Source organism: Tilletiaria anomala, assembly GCF_000711695.1.
Source record: "Tilletiaria anomala UBC 951 chromosome Unknown K437scaffold_26, whole genome shotgun sequence".
Lineage (NCBI taxonomy): Eukaryota > Fungi > Basidiomycota > Exobasidiomycetes > Georgefischeriales > Tilletiariaceae > Tilletiaria > Tilletiaria anomala.
In genome coordinates this window covers 134,148-150,932 of record NW_013546996.1, presented here as the reverse complement: position 1 = coordinate 150,932, position 16,785 = coordinate 134,148, and the positions used below count along the sequence as shown (strand labels likewise).

Sequence of the window (16,785 nt, the reverse complement as noted above, 5' to 3'; positions counted from 1 at the left end):
GCCGGTTGGGTTGGGAAACGATACCCTGGCTGAGCCGAGGTTGTCGTACTAGACAGACGTGACGGAATGGGACCATAGTCGTGGCCTGTCACAACTGCTTGGCGGGAAAGAGCTGGAACCGGAGGTACCTGACCGCCTTCTTTTGCGTTGGGAAAGAAAACAGACGGCAGGGACGGCCTGCGATTGCTGGGCTGCGATGTTGCACGCTGACGACCGATGATCGTGTTGCTCGGTGTTCGATCAGGCGAATGATCAGCACCACGACTAGAAACATCCTCCAAGTCTCTTGGCTTGCTGCGGAAGCCGCTGAGAGAGATAGCGGTTCCCAAAATCGGTGGGGAAGCACCAGATGGAAGACAAGAACCGTCATCAGCACTTGGTCTAGAGGTCGAAGAGAGGCCACGACGGCGCTGGCTGATTGTACCCCCGCTAGTCGTGGGGCTGACGAGGAGGGGTGCCGCAGATGCAGGCGTCCTGAGTTCTCCAGCGCGCTGTTCTAATGGTCGGCTCAAGATCCTTTGCGAAAGATCAAGAGGAGCCATGTAGGGTCTTTTGGTAGCCGCAGTTGCGTCATCCGCAAGCGATGGGCTACTCATGCTCCTTTGCAGGCGACTGGCGCGCTGAGACTCGCGTTGTACAGGGGTTTGCGGCGAATCCACAGAAGCCATAGCTGGGGTTATTCGCGAAGACGAGCCTTCCAAGGTTCCATCTTCACTGACCAGGTTAGGATCCACATCAAAATATGGTGTGGCTGGGGTTTTGACCTCCTCGTCCAGGCCAAATGCCTGTGAGCGGGCACTGAGGAAAGGCGCTTCTGAGGTAGGACCCTGCAAGTTCTTGAGAGCATTCTGCGGCGAGAGCTTGGCGCTCGAGTATCTGGAACAAGCACTGGCATCAGAGCTAGCACGGCTGCGCACAGGGGTGTCCTTTGCCGCTGCTCCATCTTTGCGCTCTCCCTGGTGTCCGCCATAAGTCCCAGACGGGTCTGCATCCATCGGCGAACCAGGCGCGATGGCGATCGCGGGCGCAGCGTCAAGAGTCTGAGCCCCATCGTAGCGGGCCGTCTCAAAGGATGCGGCGCGCACAGACCGACGTCCTTTGGACGAGTCCTTGCTTAAGCGTGGCTCTGAATACGCAGCATGGTGCTTTGCAAGCGCCTCGTGGTGAGAGCCCGAACTAGGGGTTGAAGCATGCAAACGGGATGGCTGCTCGTTGGAATCAACGACCTTCGGACCTGGGCCTGTCACAACCTCTCCTGACTTCTCAGTCGGCATGACGCCGACTCGCTCCACAGCGGGGCTTGGCAGCCAATCACCTGCAAGAGACGCAAGTGGCGAACTCGAGGCAGAGAGCTCAACGCCATCTTCAGAGACGTAAATCATCGATAACAGTCGAATGCGATCCGCATAAGTATCGTGCTGCAAGCAGGCCAAGGCAAGTATGAGTCCAGAGAGCATATAAGATTTCCATGAGAGATAGCACTTACGATCACGCGAAGTCGTCTCCGTTCCTCTTCACGGCTCGACCTCGTCTTCTTCCCAGGCCTAGGTGAGATGCGCTCCATGACCTCCTGCAGCAGCCTGACAGCCTGTTTGTAGGCGGCAATAGCTTCAGGCACGTTGTTTGCCCCGTCAAGCATCACGGCGTTCTGTGCCTTTTGCAGGGCAATCGTGAGGATATTTTTGCTGTTCAGCGGCGTACCATCCGCATTTAGGAGCGATTCAGGTGGCGAGCCAGGTATCGCGCCAAGGATCGCTATGTCGCGATCGCTGAGCAGCCCGGTGCGCAAGCTGGACCCTAAGCTCGCATCGTGCGATCGGGAGGACGGCTCGGTGGCCGTTGCTGATGACGGCGGGCTGAGAGGTAAAGATGCGGACGGCATGGTCGATCGCGTGCTGGCAACACTGGTAACGTCATGCGAATGCGACTGCGGCGACAGGAAGCCAGCCGGCTCGGGCCCCCCAGCACCGCTATCGAGTTCTTCGTCATTTCGTTTTAGTCGCGTCGGAGCCTGCTGCTCACCACCGCCAACCCCATCACCGATGCCACCATTCCGACTTGCGGCGACTGAAATGGCCGAGAAGTAAGGGTTGGGGTCATCCTTCAAAAATGCTTGCCCATTGCGTGCTCCTTGTAAAACTGGAAGCAGAAGTTCCCTCTGCTGCCTGGTAGACGAAGGCGACATTGATGAAGGCGTAGACCCATCCAACGGCCTCCTTGCGCTACTGATGTTATCATCTTCCTTCACGTTGTCCACAATACTACTGTTACCACGATCAGCGGCCGCCGCAGCCACAGCACTGGTCGTCCCAAGTGGAGGCGATGTGGCGCCGCGCATCGCCTCCCAATCGGACGTTTGTTCGCTATCCGGTCGATTGTACTGCAGGCGGCTCAATCGACCAGCTGCGCGCGCAGCAGCGAAGCGCTGCTGCAAGCTGGAAGCCGAATCGAGAGGCAATCTGTCTGCGTTTGGGCTTACAGGTATACCTGAGCTAGGGCTGCGCCTTGGACTGGTGACGTTAGTTGGCGAGAGTGTGTGCGAATTCGGCTGTGATTGCGCCTGTGATGCGGCAAAAAAGAGCAAATCGGAATGGGAGGACGCCTTGCCGAGGCGCGAGTCTCGCCGGCGCGTCTCGACGGTTGGACTGAGGCTGCCATTCTTGGCATGGACGACTCTATCGCCCTCTGTGTCAGAGTTGGCGAAAGCGACATTCCCACTGTCAAAATCGCTGCTGGATGCCATGGGCGTTGGGGTTGCTGCTGTTTCCGCTGCTCCCTCTCCTCCCACCCGTGTTCTCGGCCTTGACCCTGGCAATGTTCTCGGCTCGGATTCGGCTTCGCTACTGCCGGGCTCGAAAGCTGCTCGCACTTTGGACGCTCGATACCCGCCAGAGCTGCTGCTGAGACTGTCCAAGGTGGTTTGCCTCTTGGGCGTCCTAAAACCGAAGGCCGAGCTTATGCTCCTTCCGCTTCCGTTGCCGGGCGCACTGGCTTCGTCCGGTGCGTAGGTCCCTGCGGCTGATGCGGGACCCGAAGCGCCGGCTGCGGTTGATGTTGATGATACAGTGCCTGTGCCTGCAATGCTGCCACCTGAGCTAGCCAGCGTTGTCCCACCCCATCGGGACGCCAAGCTGGCCACGCGACTGCCTCCTGACGAGGAAGAAGGGCTGCGACTCTGCCCGAGGGCAGCAGAGCCAGAAATCGGGTTGTTGGTAGTTGTGCTTCCAGCCTGTGCTGGCGAGCCATACTTGGAAGGGCCTGCTGGATTACCCCCACCAGCAGTGATGAAGAACGTACCATCGTCTCTACCGCCTGCGCCCTCGCTTGGTGCTAAAGGAGACCTTGCATCCACAAAATGCAATGACTCTGCTGCTATTGCGCCTCCAGCATAAGGAAGTGATTTGGCAGCGGATGGAAATGGAACTGTACCTGTCATATTTCCCATTTCAGCACCTGCGCCCCCAAACGCCTCCGCCGACGCCACTGCAGTAGCAGATGAAGTTCTCCCAATCTCCGAAAATTGCGATAGTGGCTGTGAGCCTACGCTACCATTGGCGCTTCCGCTCCATGCATTCTCGCTGGCGGTACCAGCACCACCAGCACTTCCTGTGGGTGGATGCGAATGCTGCTGATAGTGCGCTTCTTGCGCACCCGGATCCGATCCCAGCCCAGCCGGGCTGATGCTCTTAGCCAGCTGCGCGCCCAGCCTGCTACCGCGCGTGTTGGCCTTCCGCCCTGCATTTGGCCCGGGCCCGGGCGTGGACGCAGGCCCTGCGTCGCCAGCGGAGGAAGGGGGCGAAGCGTAGGTGCTGAATTCATCCGCCGCAGAACTCATACCTGTGCTTGTGTCTGCAGCGCCTGTTCCAGACCGACTGCTACCCGCGCCAGAAGATCCAGCGGTACCGCCACCGCTACCACCGCTGGTGCTGCCACTGCCGCTCGGCATGTTGAAGCTGTTTGCACTTTCAGTGCCCATTGGGCCTGTAAAGGTACTCTGCACAGACGCCGCTTGTCCCTGCTGTTGCTGCTGCTGGCACTGCTGCCGACGCTGGTATTGATACTGTTGATCGTGCTCCAGGCCGTACGCATGTACAAACGCGGATGGAGCAGGTGCGGGCGGGAAGTGCGGACGTTGCCCTTGCGCTTGACTGTGCTCTGACCCATGCCCCTGATCAAACACGCTGCTCAGCGCGCTTCCCAGACCCTGAGCTTGACTCATGGTCAGGGTATTGGTGTATGCTTCGCTGCTGCTGCTAGCAGGCGCACTGATATAGTGCACACTTTCGTTAATGCGCGCCGTGATGGGCAATGGCGAAGCGAAGGACGGCCCAGAAGACCTGGCCGCGCTCGTGCGCGTAACCGCAGCCGAGTCTGTGGCGGTGCTGACCGCTGATGGAGGTAGAGAATAGAAGGTGGATGCGTCTAGCGTCGCTTCAGGCGCCGCGCACGCCAGCCCCACTGCCAACGCTTCACCTGCTCCTGCTCTTACACCCGCCGCAGCAATCGCTACGCCAGATGAAAGCGGCCCGTAGCTGCTGCTGCTGCCACTCCCACTCGCACGAGATCCCTCAAAGGCGCTGGCACCAGTGCCGTACACAAAAGGCGAAGTAGGCGGTAGGCCCGCTGCCGACGATGAAGATGTCGGGGGAAAGGTGGAAGAACTTGAAGAGTGAGCTGGCGAAGACACAATGTCGTTCCTGCTCGCGGGCAAGATAGGGCCGGAAAGGGAGAGAAATGAACGCGGCGCCCCAGATGCTACTACTGGCGTTTCTGCTGTTGATGCTGCTGATGCTGTCGAGCGTAGTCCAAAGTAAGACGAATGGCCATGCAGATTACTTCCTATCCCTTGGCTGTGACCCTGATCGTCACCCTGGCTTTGACTAAGGGCCCTCCATTGCTCGTTGTCTAGTTTAGTCGATGTTGCTGTTGCTCCGGCCGCCTTCGCTGCTGGTGAATTCGAGAGGGATTGCAGTAGATCTGGTGCAACGACCGCCGCAGTGGACGGCATTTCGCACGTTTCCCTTCAATCCTTCAGGCGCACCTCCATCCACCCGTGCAGCTTCCAAGGTGTCCAGTCACCAAGATTCCCAGCTATGTCGCTAGCCTCCCAGGCAGCCGCGCGTCTCTCGCGAGACGGCAGGATGTATAGGGCTGTCGCGTCGCGGTCAACGATGACGCGCTCGGGGAGAGCTCCAGCCGCGCCACGCAGGTTGACCTCAGTGTCTTCGTATTTGCACGTACCAGCTCCGGCAAAGACGACGAGGCCCGAGCGTCAAGCTGCAATTTCCATTGATGACGAACGGTTCGGTGCCGAGAATGTGGAGGATTTGCTAACAGTTGTTCCAAAGCCCGGAAAGGTCGCCGAGGTTCGAGCGCGCGCGCGACAGAAAAGGAGAGAGGCTATGTCACCATGTGCTGCTCCGCTCTTCGATCGGGCTCAATCAATCCTCACGCAGTCACAACCAGGCTCTGCAACCAAAGGATCGTCACTACGCAGCGTACATATACGCTAGAGGCTGAGAGAGACGTGCTTTAGATGCGTGGCACCTTAGTATACAGCGCGGCCTCCATTGATCATTCTTGCTAGTCGCGGTGCGTACAAACAACAACAGGATGGATGGATGGATAGCTGCTGCAGCCTGCGTCGCCGCTCCTTCCGGGCAGGCGCCAAAAATGAGAGATTCCATGGAAATAAAAATAAAACCCCCGGAACAGGCAAAAGTAGTTAACCCTAGACTGTCTCGCGCCTTGGCACCCGACTCACGCCTCTCGCTTGTTCCTTCATCAGTCTCGAGAGGCCATCAAGAGCTTGCTTATCATGCATGATCTGCACTTTGCGTCCCTTTTTGCCAACGCTCGTATCAGGCGTTGCATCCCCAAGCGGGGAGGGTCTGCAGGGGGGATTGGCAAATGGCAGAGAATCGCTACTAGCTGCAGCTTGCCAGCGTCCTTGAGCAGCACGCCAGCTAAAGTGTATCATGATGAAGTCGGGCGGTCACAGAAAACTATGTTTGTAAATTGCAGTATGGGCGACGACACAGACGGGAGAGAAATGCAAGCGTTCCCGAAGCCCCGACGCGCTGTCGCCCCTCATATTCCCTGTCGTGCACCGCGCTATAAAGCAAGTATCTGTCACTCCGTCGAAGACTCTTTGAATGCTGTCACACCCTTCATGAAAAAGGAAAGGAACAGGCCTGGAGTAGATTCAGGGAAAGAGAGAGCCCTACGTCTGGAGATCTGAATGCGTTCGATGCGCCCAGTTGATGAGACAGCTAAAGCTCGTGCATTTTTGTTCGAAGCTCTTTCGGCGTTCCTTCTCAGATACTTTATAGTCAGGAGGTCCCTGCTATGCACTGCCGGGCCGCAGCATGGTCAGAGAAGCAATGTGTCCGGGAAGCAAGGGGCAATACATACACCATGTCCGATGCCTGGGCGTCCAGTTCCCAAATGGTGATGCCAGATGGTAACGCATTGAGCGGTTGACCCGCCTTAAGATATCGAGGATGGTGAATCGTGTTTGTTGATCGCGAGGGCAGCCGTCGCATCCACGCATCCACGGGGATACAGCACTGGAGGAGAGCAAGCATGAGCCTTTCTGAAAGCTGTGCCTACCGAAACTCAAACTGATGCAGTGCGCGGACTTGACGTTGACGCTCGGAATTGAGACTGCTCCAGTGTGACAGTCGTAGCCTTCCTACCAGCCAACGCTCGATCCTCACTTCACGACCACAGCTGGAGCTCAACAAAGCAGGATCTGCACCTCGCAACAAACACATCCAAATACACCTCTCTCCTGCACTCTTTGTACCACGTATCGGTCTGTTGCATGCCTGCCTCCTTCCCTTCCGGGCTTCCTGGCTGTCTTCTGTCGCTACAACAGGAGTCGTGTCGATACGCTTCGACCTCAGCCACCTTCACCTTCCTTTTGCAAACAACAACCCCTCCTAATCGAAACTCACACTCCCTGGTTGCGTTAGCGGCGCTGCCCATAGCGCGGAAGCACTGATAGCACATTCAAACGTCGCAGGCTCGACTCTCCCCCTTTTTCCAGCGCACTTCACACATCGGAGAGGCGGACCACCCCCCTTTCACCGCCTCGACACTTTGGCAGCGCTCAATACAGGGGATAATCTGGTATTGACTTGCATCGTTTTTATTTTGGATTCCCACAACATCCACTCCACCCCCAACCGGAGCGAGACAAACGCTTGTGCTGCCAGAGGAAATTATGTCCAGCTCGCGAGACTACAGCCCGCCTCGGCTAGCGGCGCCACCTCTGCCGGACAAGGAATCATTCTGGTCTGCAGCGTCATCGTCTGCGCCGAGCAATGCACATGCGCATACTGGTTCCGCATCAGGAGCATCTAGATCAGGGTCCGCTACATCCGGATCGAGGAAACGGACGGAGGCAGGATCCCGGTCCGAATCGACACCGATGCACAAGCCGCAGGCGCCCATGACCATGTCTTCGCGGGCGGGCTACTCGTACGCCCAAGCGCAGGGAGAAGCATGTGCAATGCCTTCGTCAAGAGAGCAAAGTGGGCATGCAGCAGCAGGGACAGGCCTCGGCGCAGGAACATGGCACAGTGGAATGGCAGGCGCGACAGCATCAGCATCAACAGGGAACGACTCGGCCACCTCGATATGGTCGACAAGAGCAGCTCATCGCCAACCACAAGCAACACAGGTCAAAGACCCGGGTTATGGCCACTCACACTCCTATTCACTCTCGCGCCCACCATTGCAGACGTACAAGTCCTCCAGAACACTGAGCATTGGTGGCGATTCGACGCCCTTCTTTGGCGCGGATGGCGCACTGCTCCCTCCCTCAGGCGCAAGCAATGGGGCAACTGGCGCTGGCGCCGGTGCCAAGGTGAAATGCGTACCTGGAGTCATGAACCCGAGCTTCGTCTTCCAGTCGCCTTCGATGGCGTATCAGTCGCACTTTGCGCGCTCCAAGGGCACCCTTGCCACGGACTACGGCGATGACAAGGACGACAGCCCGGGTGCATCCAGCATCTTCAATCTACCGGTACCCGCATACTACGCGGCTACAGGCGATGGCGCTGCTGCCGGGTATCACAAGGGAGGAAAGTCGACCTCGTCACCCAAAGATTCGCAGTCGTGCACGAATGCGTCAGCACGTAGTCTGCGCGCCCAGAGCATCTTCTGGTGGGCGACGGCACTGCTCCAGTCCAGCTGGATCTCCTGGTTATTCATGCTCGTCGTTCTGCTCGAAGCGGGCGTCAACATCTCCGTCGAGTCGGTCCTGCTGGCGCGCTTCAACACGCAGAAATCCATCGAGATGGACGTTGCCAAGGAGCGCGCGCTGCCGGTCTTCCTGGTCGTCTTTGGCCTCGCACACCTCTACCAGATCCTGCTCGCCATCGACGCAGTTGTCAACAAGAACATGATTCTCGTCATCGGTATGCTCCTGATGAACGGGTGCATGCTCGTCTACAGCGGCATCCAGATTGGCGAGATCCGCGATGTGCTCGGCACCGGCGTCGTCGCTGGCACCGGCCAGCACATACCCGTACAGGTCCTTACTGGCTTGATCCCCGGCGTCGTCGGTGCCGCCGAGGTGGCGTTCGGCGCGCTGTTCGTGCCGCTTTGGAAGGAGTACGGGTGGAGGATATACAAGCAGATCGGAGCGGATCGCGGACTCAAGCGGCGCTACCTTCACTACCAGATCTACGTCGCATTACTGAGTGAGTTCGAGTAAGATCTGCCGGCGTGTCATGGCCAGTAGTTCACTGTCCCTGCTCTCTCCACTCCCGGTGTCTCCCATCAGAGTACGACTTCTTCGTCTTCTGCGCATACTGCCTGCAGCTTATCCTCATCGTGTTGCAGAGGATGGACGCGGAGCGCATCATCACGATCATCGCACCGCTCTTCAGCCTCCTCGTCCTCGTCCTCGCCTGGTGGGCGGTGCGCGCAGAGAACAGGGTGGGCATGTACGCCTTCATGGTCGGCCTCACAGGCGCGCTAGTCTATTTTAGCTACAAACTCTTGCGCATCTGGCAAGACAAGGACGGAGCGTACAAGGAGGTCTATCGGTCCCTTTCAACCTTCTCTATCCTCTCCATCCTCCTGCTCGTCATCACACTCGGCATGACTGTGCGCTGCTTGCTCAACTTTGGCCGCGGCCTGCGCGCCGCGATCGAGCGCATCAGCACCGCCAGGAAGCTAGGGCACAGGGCGATGACGAGCAACGGCGGCACGCTGTATGCGGTCGGCGCGGCCGGCGGCGCGGACGGGAAAGGCGGCCATGGCAGCAGCATGCTCTACATGCACCATCGACTCAGTATCGATTGAGGCAGTTGAGGAAGCGATTCTTCCACACTGGCTCATTCTTCCATTCTTTTCCACTGATGCACGTCTACATTCGGTGTCCCCAATACTCCCGTCGCATCCCTTTCTCCTTCGCCGCCATTCATTACCGCCTTCATCTTCAGCAAACTCCGGTCTATCTCGCTCATCCGCCTGCGCTTCTTTCGTCAACAGCGTCTCATCCAGTATTCAACATCCAGCAGCATTCCCCAATGTATACTACTTTCCCCTCGCATCTGCCCGACCTCGACCAAGCTCGAACACGGTTCATCAGGCATCCTTCAACAACAGTATATATAACTTCGCCGATTTCTCGCTTGTACAGCTTCGCCCTCTTTCTCTCTTGGGCCGCCATCGCCCTGCTCCAAATTTTTTTAAAGATGAAGACTTTGCACAAGGAAAGGATGAAGTCAAGGAGCATTCTCTCACTTTTGGCAGCTTGGCATCGCTTTCATTTCCAGCTGGCTGGAACCTGCTGAGACGGTGGCCACACGGGCTGCTTTTCAAGAAGATTGTTAGCTGTATTCTGTTCATACTTTTGTAGACTTTTTGCATTTTTGTTGTGCCTCGCAATTGTTTGCAACTTGACAACTTTTCTGGTGCCTGGTTTGGTCCAGGGTATGTACACGACTGAGAAAGCAGCCTTTTTTCTTTCGTTTCTTCATGCAGCCTCCAAAAGGACACCCCTGGATGCGCTATTTGTAAAAGGGCACAAATTTATAAATATTGAAAGGCTGATCAAGAATTTTCAGCATCGTGGGTGTTGAGAGCATGACTTTTGCGGCTCGATTTTCGTCGTTGTGAGCGTCTTGCAAAATATGCATTGTCCAAAGCGCCCAAAGCGCAAGTAGGGATACCCCAACCTCTGAACTCCTTGTCTGCGCTGGAGGGACCGGGCAGCCCCTCACTTCATGTTGATTGTTGCTACAAGGACGACACATAACTGCGAGGTCATTGCTATTCAGATCCATCATGATACTAATAAAATGGTTGATGATGAACACTTGGTGCAGTGTGAGGGATGTGCAGAAAAAAAGACCGTGAGTTTTGAAGGATCGAATACCCTCCAAGTCAAGGACCCTAATGTTGAAACTCATGATATCGTGAGTTTTGCTCGAGGCTCCTCGGATTGAAAATATTCTTTCCATCGGACTCCAAAAAAGCGTGAATATCTGACTTGAACAGCACGGATGTGGTTTGACTTTTGGTGTGTCTTCTGAAATACATGACTTTTGCTTCCGACTTGGTTATCTAGCATGTTCTTCAAACCTTTTCCACAGGGTTTTCCCATTCGGAATACTGGCTGAGGAAACCCCTGTGTGTTTTCAGCACGTCCGTGGTTGACAGCTGCGATCCTTGTCATCGCTTCGTCTTACTTCGTCTCGCCCTGTGTGCGAGACGAAGTTTCTGCGTTGTACTTTACTGACGTCACCTGCCATCTCCATTGAACAAGTAGAGGGCCTTTGCCATGGCCCGTCGCGAAACCATACGCAGCGCTAGGGACACATTTTCTTGTCTCATACTTTGAGACCTGTTCACTGACAAAATAAATCGATGTCCAGATTTCATGCCTTGCAAGAAGAATTCCAACGGACGGGGCGGGCGAGCTAGAGGCAAGCCATTTGACTGTGGTGCTTACGATGGCTGATGTAAAAGCAAGCTGTCACACTCTGTTGCCTCAGGCAAGCTAAAATTTACAAGTACTCGGGTTCCTCGGTCTCACCCCCTTACCAATATCTACTTGTTTTATAACCACTCATCATCAAACTCACCATAAACTCAAGGTACATATGCGATAGTTTTTACATAATTGCGAAGCGCGCTCCGTCAACCAATTATTTAGCAGCTCCAACAGCACCCATGTGTGTAGATGATCTAATGTATTTTAAATGAAGGCGCGAATGTGTGAGGCAAGTTTTTCAAGTGATGCAGCCATGAAGATGTACATGCTGACGCCAGATGAGATCAGGGTTCCCAACGTCCAGCAGTTTTAGGCTGTTCCATATCCGGTGATCTGGTCAACCAGGGTGCTGAGTAGGTGAGTAGAAGCCTGTAAATCTGTAGGACTTAGGAGGACCTGGCGAGTGGAAAGGAACGAGCATTGAGAACGAGATATTGGTAGCTGACCAGATCCGGGCCTGCCCACAGGGAAAGACCCTGGCATTCATGGTAAAAGGCGGTCAACCGTCCGATGTTCAGGCGCCTATCTTCTCATCAATACATCACTCTTTCGTTTTGTATCGAAATATGCATAATATGTAGAGTATGCATGTGTCACCGTTTATCGGTTCACGTGTTCTCAGGTAGAGCGTGCTTCCTCACAGAGCCTGTCACTGTCCTTCGCATTGCTGCCCAGTTTCCGTTAGAAGAATCGACGGTGTGCACAATAAATATGAATTACATAAGCATGAACATAACCATCACTACTGTCATGGTCAAAAAGGCAGCTTGCAACGCTGCGCTCGAGGTCTTCCAGACACCAGGTCCGCCAAGATGACGTCCCGGTCTAAAGTATGTTGAGCTACGGAACGACAAGCCCATCATCGACAAGTAGGGCGCTACAGCCCGCTTGGTGAAGACGTCATGACTGAGGGCTGCAAGGTATGCTGGCCAAGGGATAGGTCGATGAAGCGTCGCTGAATACACAGTGTGGTTCATGTTGGTGATCACGACGAGGATGAACGGTACTCCACAGGTTTGTCTCGATTTCCGCAAGCTAAAAGAAGCCACCGGAAAAGTCGCCTTCCCTATGGAGGACGCCAACGGTCTCTCTGCACAATGCGCTGGCAAGAACTGTTTCGCCCTTCTACACCAATTTTAGGGGCTTCTTAGGCTGTTGGTGGAAGAAAGTAGCAGAGACAATACAACGTTCACTGCGAACGGTGGACTTTTTCAAAAATGTCAACTGAGATGAACGAACAACCCCACGGCAACCCGCAGCTGACCACAGCTGTCTGCTCACCGCTCACTCCGCTGCTCAGCCTTCTCTTGTTGTGACCATCGGCGTTCACAGTAGACCAATCCTCAGAGTTGCAGAGGCACACTATAAAGGCGGGGATAATAGCTAGATGTATAGAAATTTGAGGAGCATATAGGTGGTACACGAGGCACAATTGAGCATAAGTGATAAAAGTGGAGACGCGATGGAGACACTGGGGGAATTGGATAGTGCGGGCTATGCCGTGGATGGGCTCAATGCTTGGTCACGTGCTCCTTTCCGCCCTTTATAACACGCTTCCCCACCTCCCCTCAGGCCTCAGCAGCCCCGGCACTTGGCAGGCGCAGTCCCAGACTATCCCCAAGCTGTCCTAGCATCCCACAAGTCCCTGGGGCCGCCCTAACCTCTGGTAATCCCAAGTCAGGTGCAAACCCACTGAGTCGGGCGCAAAATGGTCCGGGGACTAGACCGGACTAAGGCCACCCACCTGTAGGGCCCACCGGGCAGTTTAAGGCGCTGTAACTTGGTTGGGTTTTTCACAGTTGAGACTGTTCTTCGCTAACGTTGCTGTTTTCCTGTATTTTTCCCCTTCCCATGTGAATACATGCATACAGATCCATATGCAGGTCCTGCCGATTTTCAACATGATTATCCTTCTTTTCCCAACTCGCGTTCCTTCACAAGGCACATTCTTCCTCGGACCCCGTCATCCATAGCGATCTAGCTTGAACGTAATGCATGAGCAATGCTTTGTTGGATTTTGAGAGCATTGATAGTTGACGGAGGGTGTTTCGGCGTTGACATTAACAGAGGGCATCAGGTTGAAGGAGTCATCGGGCTGAAAATCTTGTCCTTTCTGGGGAGTCGCGTGGACTAGAAGATGTGTCTCTTTTAGTCAAACTTTGCCTGACTTCGCCAAGAGAGCCAGAAAATGGTTCGAGCCGCTTGAAATACAGCTATGTCCTGGCTCTGCCCCGCCAGATAGGGTTACGAAAAAACCCTGAATATTCGCTGCCTGGCCAGGCGCCAGCACTGCAGCGGAACGTTGACTATCCCACGGCCAACAGAAGCGCGGATCTCAGTGGGTGTCTTCTCCTGCCTGACACCGCGCGCGCTGTGGGCCTGTCGCCTCTTGCAACAAAAAAAGCACAACAGATTCAACGCTGTCATACAGAAGCAAGGTATGCGGATGGCTGCAAACGTTTGCAAAAGACGTGAGCAGATCATCCTTTTCACCTCTCGCTCTTGGAAAGGCAGTCTGCAGGAAGGCATAGTGAGAGGACGCAGAGACCCGAGGTGTGTGTTGTCCTTGGCCGCACAGTTGCCTGTGCCCCAATCACTTGCGCATCGGCCTGCTGTACCAGCACCTGACAGCCCGCAAAGAGCAATAGCCGCATCTTCGCGCTCTGCAACACGGCGCCGTAACCACAAGAGAAAGGGTATATACACATGGCAGAGCACGAGCAGCGCAAGCTCGACTGCAACGTAGAAGATGGTGTCCGAAGCAGGGCCGCACGCGGCGGCCGAACCGGTGAGTCGAGTGTGTGGATACCAGCCGAAGCAGAGCAACATCGAGAGTGGCGCGCCCCTCGCCCCCCTCCCCCCTCGACTTCTGGCTGGCCGATAGCTAAGCTTCGCAGCTCTACTGCATAATGTGCAGTTCTTGCATTGCACACGAGAGTTATGCATATGCTTCGTATGGCATGGTTGGGCTGCTTCTCGCTTTAAAGCTAGAGAACAGGGCTGGACTGACAATTCTTCTTATCTGCGTTCCCATCTACGGCGGTGCCCTTACCCCTCCTCATTCACGTGGAATTCTGTCATGCATCTGCCTCACTCATTTACTACTACGGGGTCCCCGCCGTTCCTGCAGAGCACCTACCTTGGCTCGGCGTCGTTCAATGGACATCGGTCCGTTTATGACCACGATCATGAGCTTTCGTCGCGCAATAACTACCAGCCGTCCCAGGGTCGACAAGTACATGGCCAGCAAGGACAGCTGCAACAACAACATTCGCCTACCGCTTGGTCATCGAACAGTAATCAGGGCCTAAGTGGAAGCATGCCGTGGAGCAGCTCGTCACACCTCTCGCCCAATCCCCAGAGCCAGTCGCATTCACAGCAATCGCAAAAGCAAGGGCAAGAGCACCAGCACGACCATCATCAGCAACAGCATCAACAACGAACGTACGGCAACAGTGATTCAGCTTCTTCACAGCAGCAGCATAGCGCATCTCATCATGCCTATGGCAGCCTCAATGCCAACCCAGCCACGTCGGGTAGCTATTATGCCATGCAATCTATCAACGGCGGCAGCGGGCACCGCACGCCTGGTGGCGGCTTGAGCCTCGGCGCACCCGGCATGGAGCAGCGTGGCAGCAATGGTGCCAGTACTGCTGGTGGAAGCGGATACAGTACGCCTTCTCACAATGGCATTGGACCTTCGCGGTCCGCTTCCAACGCCAACATGGCGGCGGATGGTTCAGGTCACCGTTTTGATGGGCAGCATCGATCAGACCACAACACATATCACAGCCACAGCACCTCGGGCAGCACTTCTCATTCACCCATGCACACTTCGCACGCCAGCACGCCCGTCAATGAGCACACGGCTGCAACTGCAGCGGCGTCAGCTGCTGCGGCAGCTGCTGCTACAGGAGCAGGCGGACCTGGGAACGGAGCAGGCGGTTATCGAACACACACTTCCACAGCACCGTCGCTTAGTGGCTATCAAGCCTTCTCCACTGGCTCTGGGCACTCACATTCGCCACAGCATACCCAGTCCCAAGCCCAAGGCGGATACTTTGGCTTTGGTGGCATGAGCCAGGTACGTGCAACATCATTTCCCATTTTGATGCTCGTTGTTCTGAAAGATTGGATATTTACACCATCTGCCACCCTTTCCTACCTTCTGCATTTGACAGACTTTCAACCCAACAACGTACACAGGTACCACCTTCAACCACACACTCAACCCCGCACACTCTACGCCTGGGTTGGGGGTCGGTCGCGGTATATCTGCTAGTAGTGCAGGGAATGGGGCTGGATTTGGGATGGGAATGGGAACGAGCTTCACACCCACCGCTGGCATTCACGTCCCTTTGCCCGGTCGTCACCGCGTTACGACCACTTTGTGGGAGGACGAGAGCACGCTATGCTTTCAGGTGGATGCCAAGGGCGTTTGCGTCGCCCGCAGACATGGTGAGTGTATGCTTTGCAACTATCTTTGCTCGCCAGTGAGGAGATTGATGGCTGTTTTGCTGACTATATGCGCATCCTGCTTTCTGCCGCGGTTTTCGCATTGATCAATTGCAGACAACAACATGGTCAACGGCACGAAGCTGCTCAATGTGTGCGGAATGTCGCGAGGGAAACGCGACGGCATTCTAAAAAATGAAAAGGAAAGGATAGTCGTCAAAGTTGGGGCTATGCACCTGAAGGGCGTGTGGTGCGTCATTGAATACGACGCAAGCTTGCTTTTCAGCCGGCCCGAAGCGCTGATTCTTCGCCATCGTTTTTTCCCTTGCGCATTCCAGGATTGAATTTGGCCGAGCAAAACAATTGGCCGAGCAGAACCACATCGCCGAGCTCCTTTACCCGCTGTTCGAGCCCAACATCCAGCAATTCTTGTACCATCCCGAAAACCTGCCGCGAACAGCAGCTGTGCTTGCCGCGGCACAGGAGCGACAGATCGCCAACAGCGCATCCACAGGCGGAGCTGGGCTGGGGGCCCAGTCCCCCCCAACGAGTGGAAATACCAGTGCGAGGCAATCGCTCAGCGGCGGGTCCGCGGTCCCACCACCTCTGATGCGAGCTAGCACTTCGCCACTGGCGCACCGGAATAGTGGCAACGAAGGTCTGCACTCGGTCAGCGCCGCTGCTTGGGCCACCGGTCACGGACACGCCCCCCCTGCGCATCAGCTGATGCGGGACCATCAATCTTCATCGGCGCCCGGTGCGGGTTACTCCAACCCGCCTTCGCTCAAGCTTAATGGGAGCTTGGCCCATTCTCGGACAGACCTGGACGATGCGCAGCGGCGCTCTGCCAGCGAACTCTCTTTGCACTCGCATACACACGCGCAGCACGACTCCTACGCGGGCAACATCAGTATGTCCTCTACGCAGATGAACGGTGGCTCAGCAACTGCACCGCCTGTGCCTACACGGCGGGTCTCGGGCGTCAAACGCGATCGCGAGGGTGCTGAGAATGAGGCTAATGATAGTTACAGTAACAGCAGCATTCGCAATTCGCTCTCTGCTGAAGATGGCGCATCAAACTCTAGCGGCGGTGCCGCCAGCAGCCATGTCCACGGACTTGGACCTGGACATGGACACGACAGCGATTCAGCCGAGCAGATAAGCAAGCGTCCAAGGGCGGATGGCCTTGGCTCGCTCAGTCGTTCGTCAAGTGCCCACTCCCTTCGGCAAAGCTGGACTGATCCGCAGCGGTATCAGCAGCAGCAACAACCACAACAACAACCACTACAACAACCACTACAACCACAACCGCAACA

General features: G+C 55.8%; 4 protein-coding genes across 4 annotated transcripts; 2 read left to right on the top strand and 2 right to left on the bottom strand.

The window, feature by feature from the left end:
• Positions 1–148: 148 nt before the first annotated feature.
• On the bottom strand, positions 149–5,248 carry K437DRAFT_88711 (uncharacterized protein). Its single transcript, XM_013388618.1, has 3 exons — positions 1,487–5,248; positions 720–1,418; positions 149–306 (listed from the first exon to the last, which is right to left on the bottom strand). The coding sequence occupies exons 1-3, from the start codon at positions 5,006–5,008 to the stop codon at positions 265–267; spliced, it is 4,263 nt and encodes a 1,420-aa protein (XP_013244072.1). The 5' UTR covers positions 5,009–5,248; the 3' UTR covers positions 149–264.
• A 2,679-nt stretch (positions 5,249–7,927) lies between these two features.
• On the top strand, positions 7,928–9,318 carry K437DRAFT_222822 (uncharacterized protein; the record flags this gene model as incomplete). The annotated part of the gene is made up of 2 exons (XM_013388617.1): positions 7,928–8,711; positions 8,795–9,318. 2 exons carry the CDS (start codon positions 7,928–7,930, stop codon positions 9,316–9,318), a joined length of 1,308 nt encoding a protein of 435 aa, XP_013244071.1.
• A 2,394-nt stretch (positions 9,319–11,712) lies between these two features.
• K437DRAFT_255656 (uncharacterized protein) lies at positions 11,713–12,367 on the bottom strand. Its single transcript, XM_013388616.1, has one exon. It carries the CDS (start codon positions 11,989–11,991, stop codon positions 11,731–11,733), a length of 261 nt encoding a protein of 86 aa, XP_013244070.1. The 5' UTR covers positions 11,992–12,367; the 3' UTR covers positions 11,713–11,730.
• Positions 12,368–15,330: 2,963 nt separating this feature from the next.
• Positions 15,331–15,901, top strand: K437DRAFT_222727 (apses-domain-containing protein; the record flags this gene model as incomplete). Its single annotated transcript, XM_013388615.1, has 3 exons — positions 15,331–15,472; positions 15,587–15,719; positions 15,808–15,901. Coding segments are annotated over 3 exons (369 nt in total), but the record flags the coding sequence as incomplete, so codon positions are not given.
• Positions 15,902–16,785: the final 884 nt, after the last annotated feature.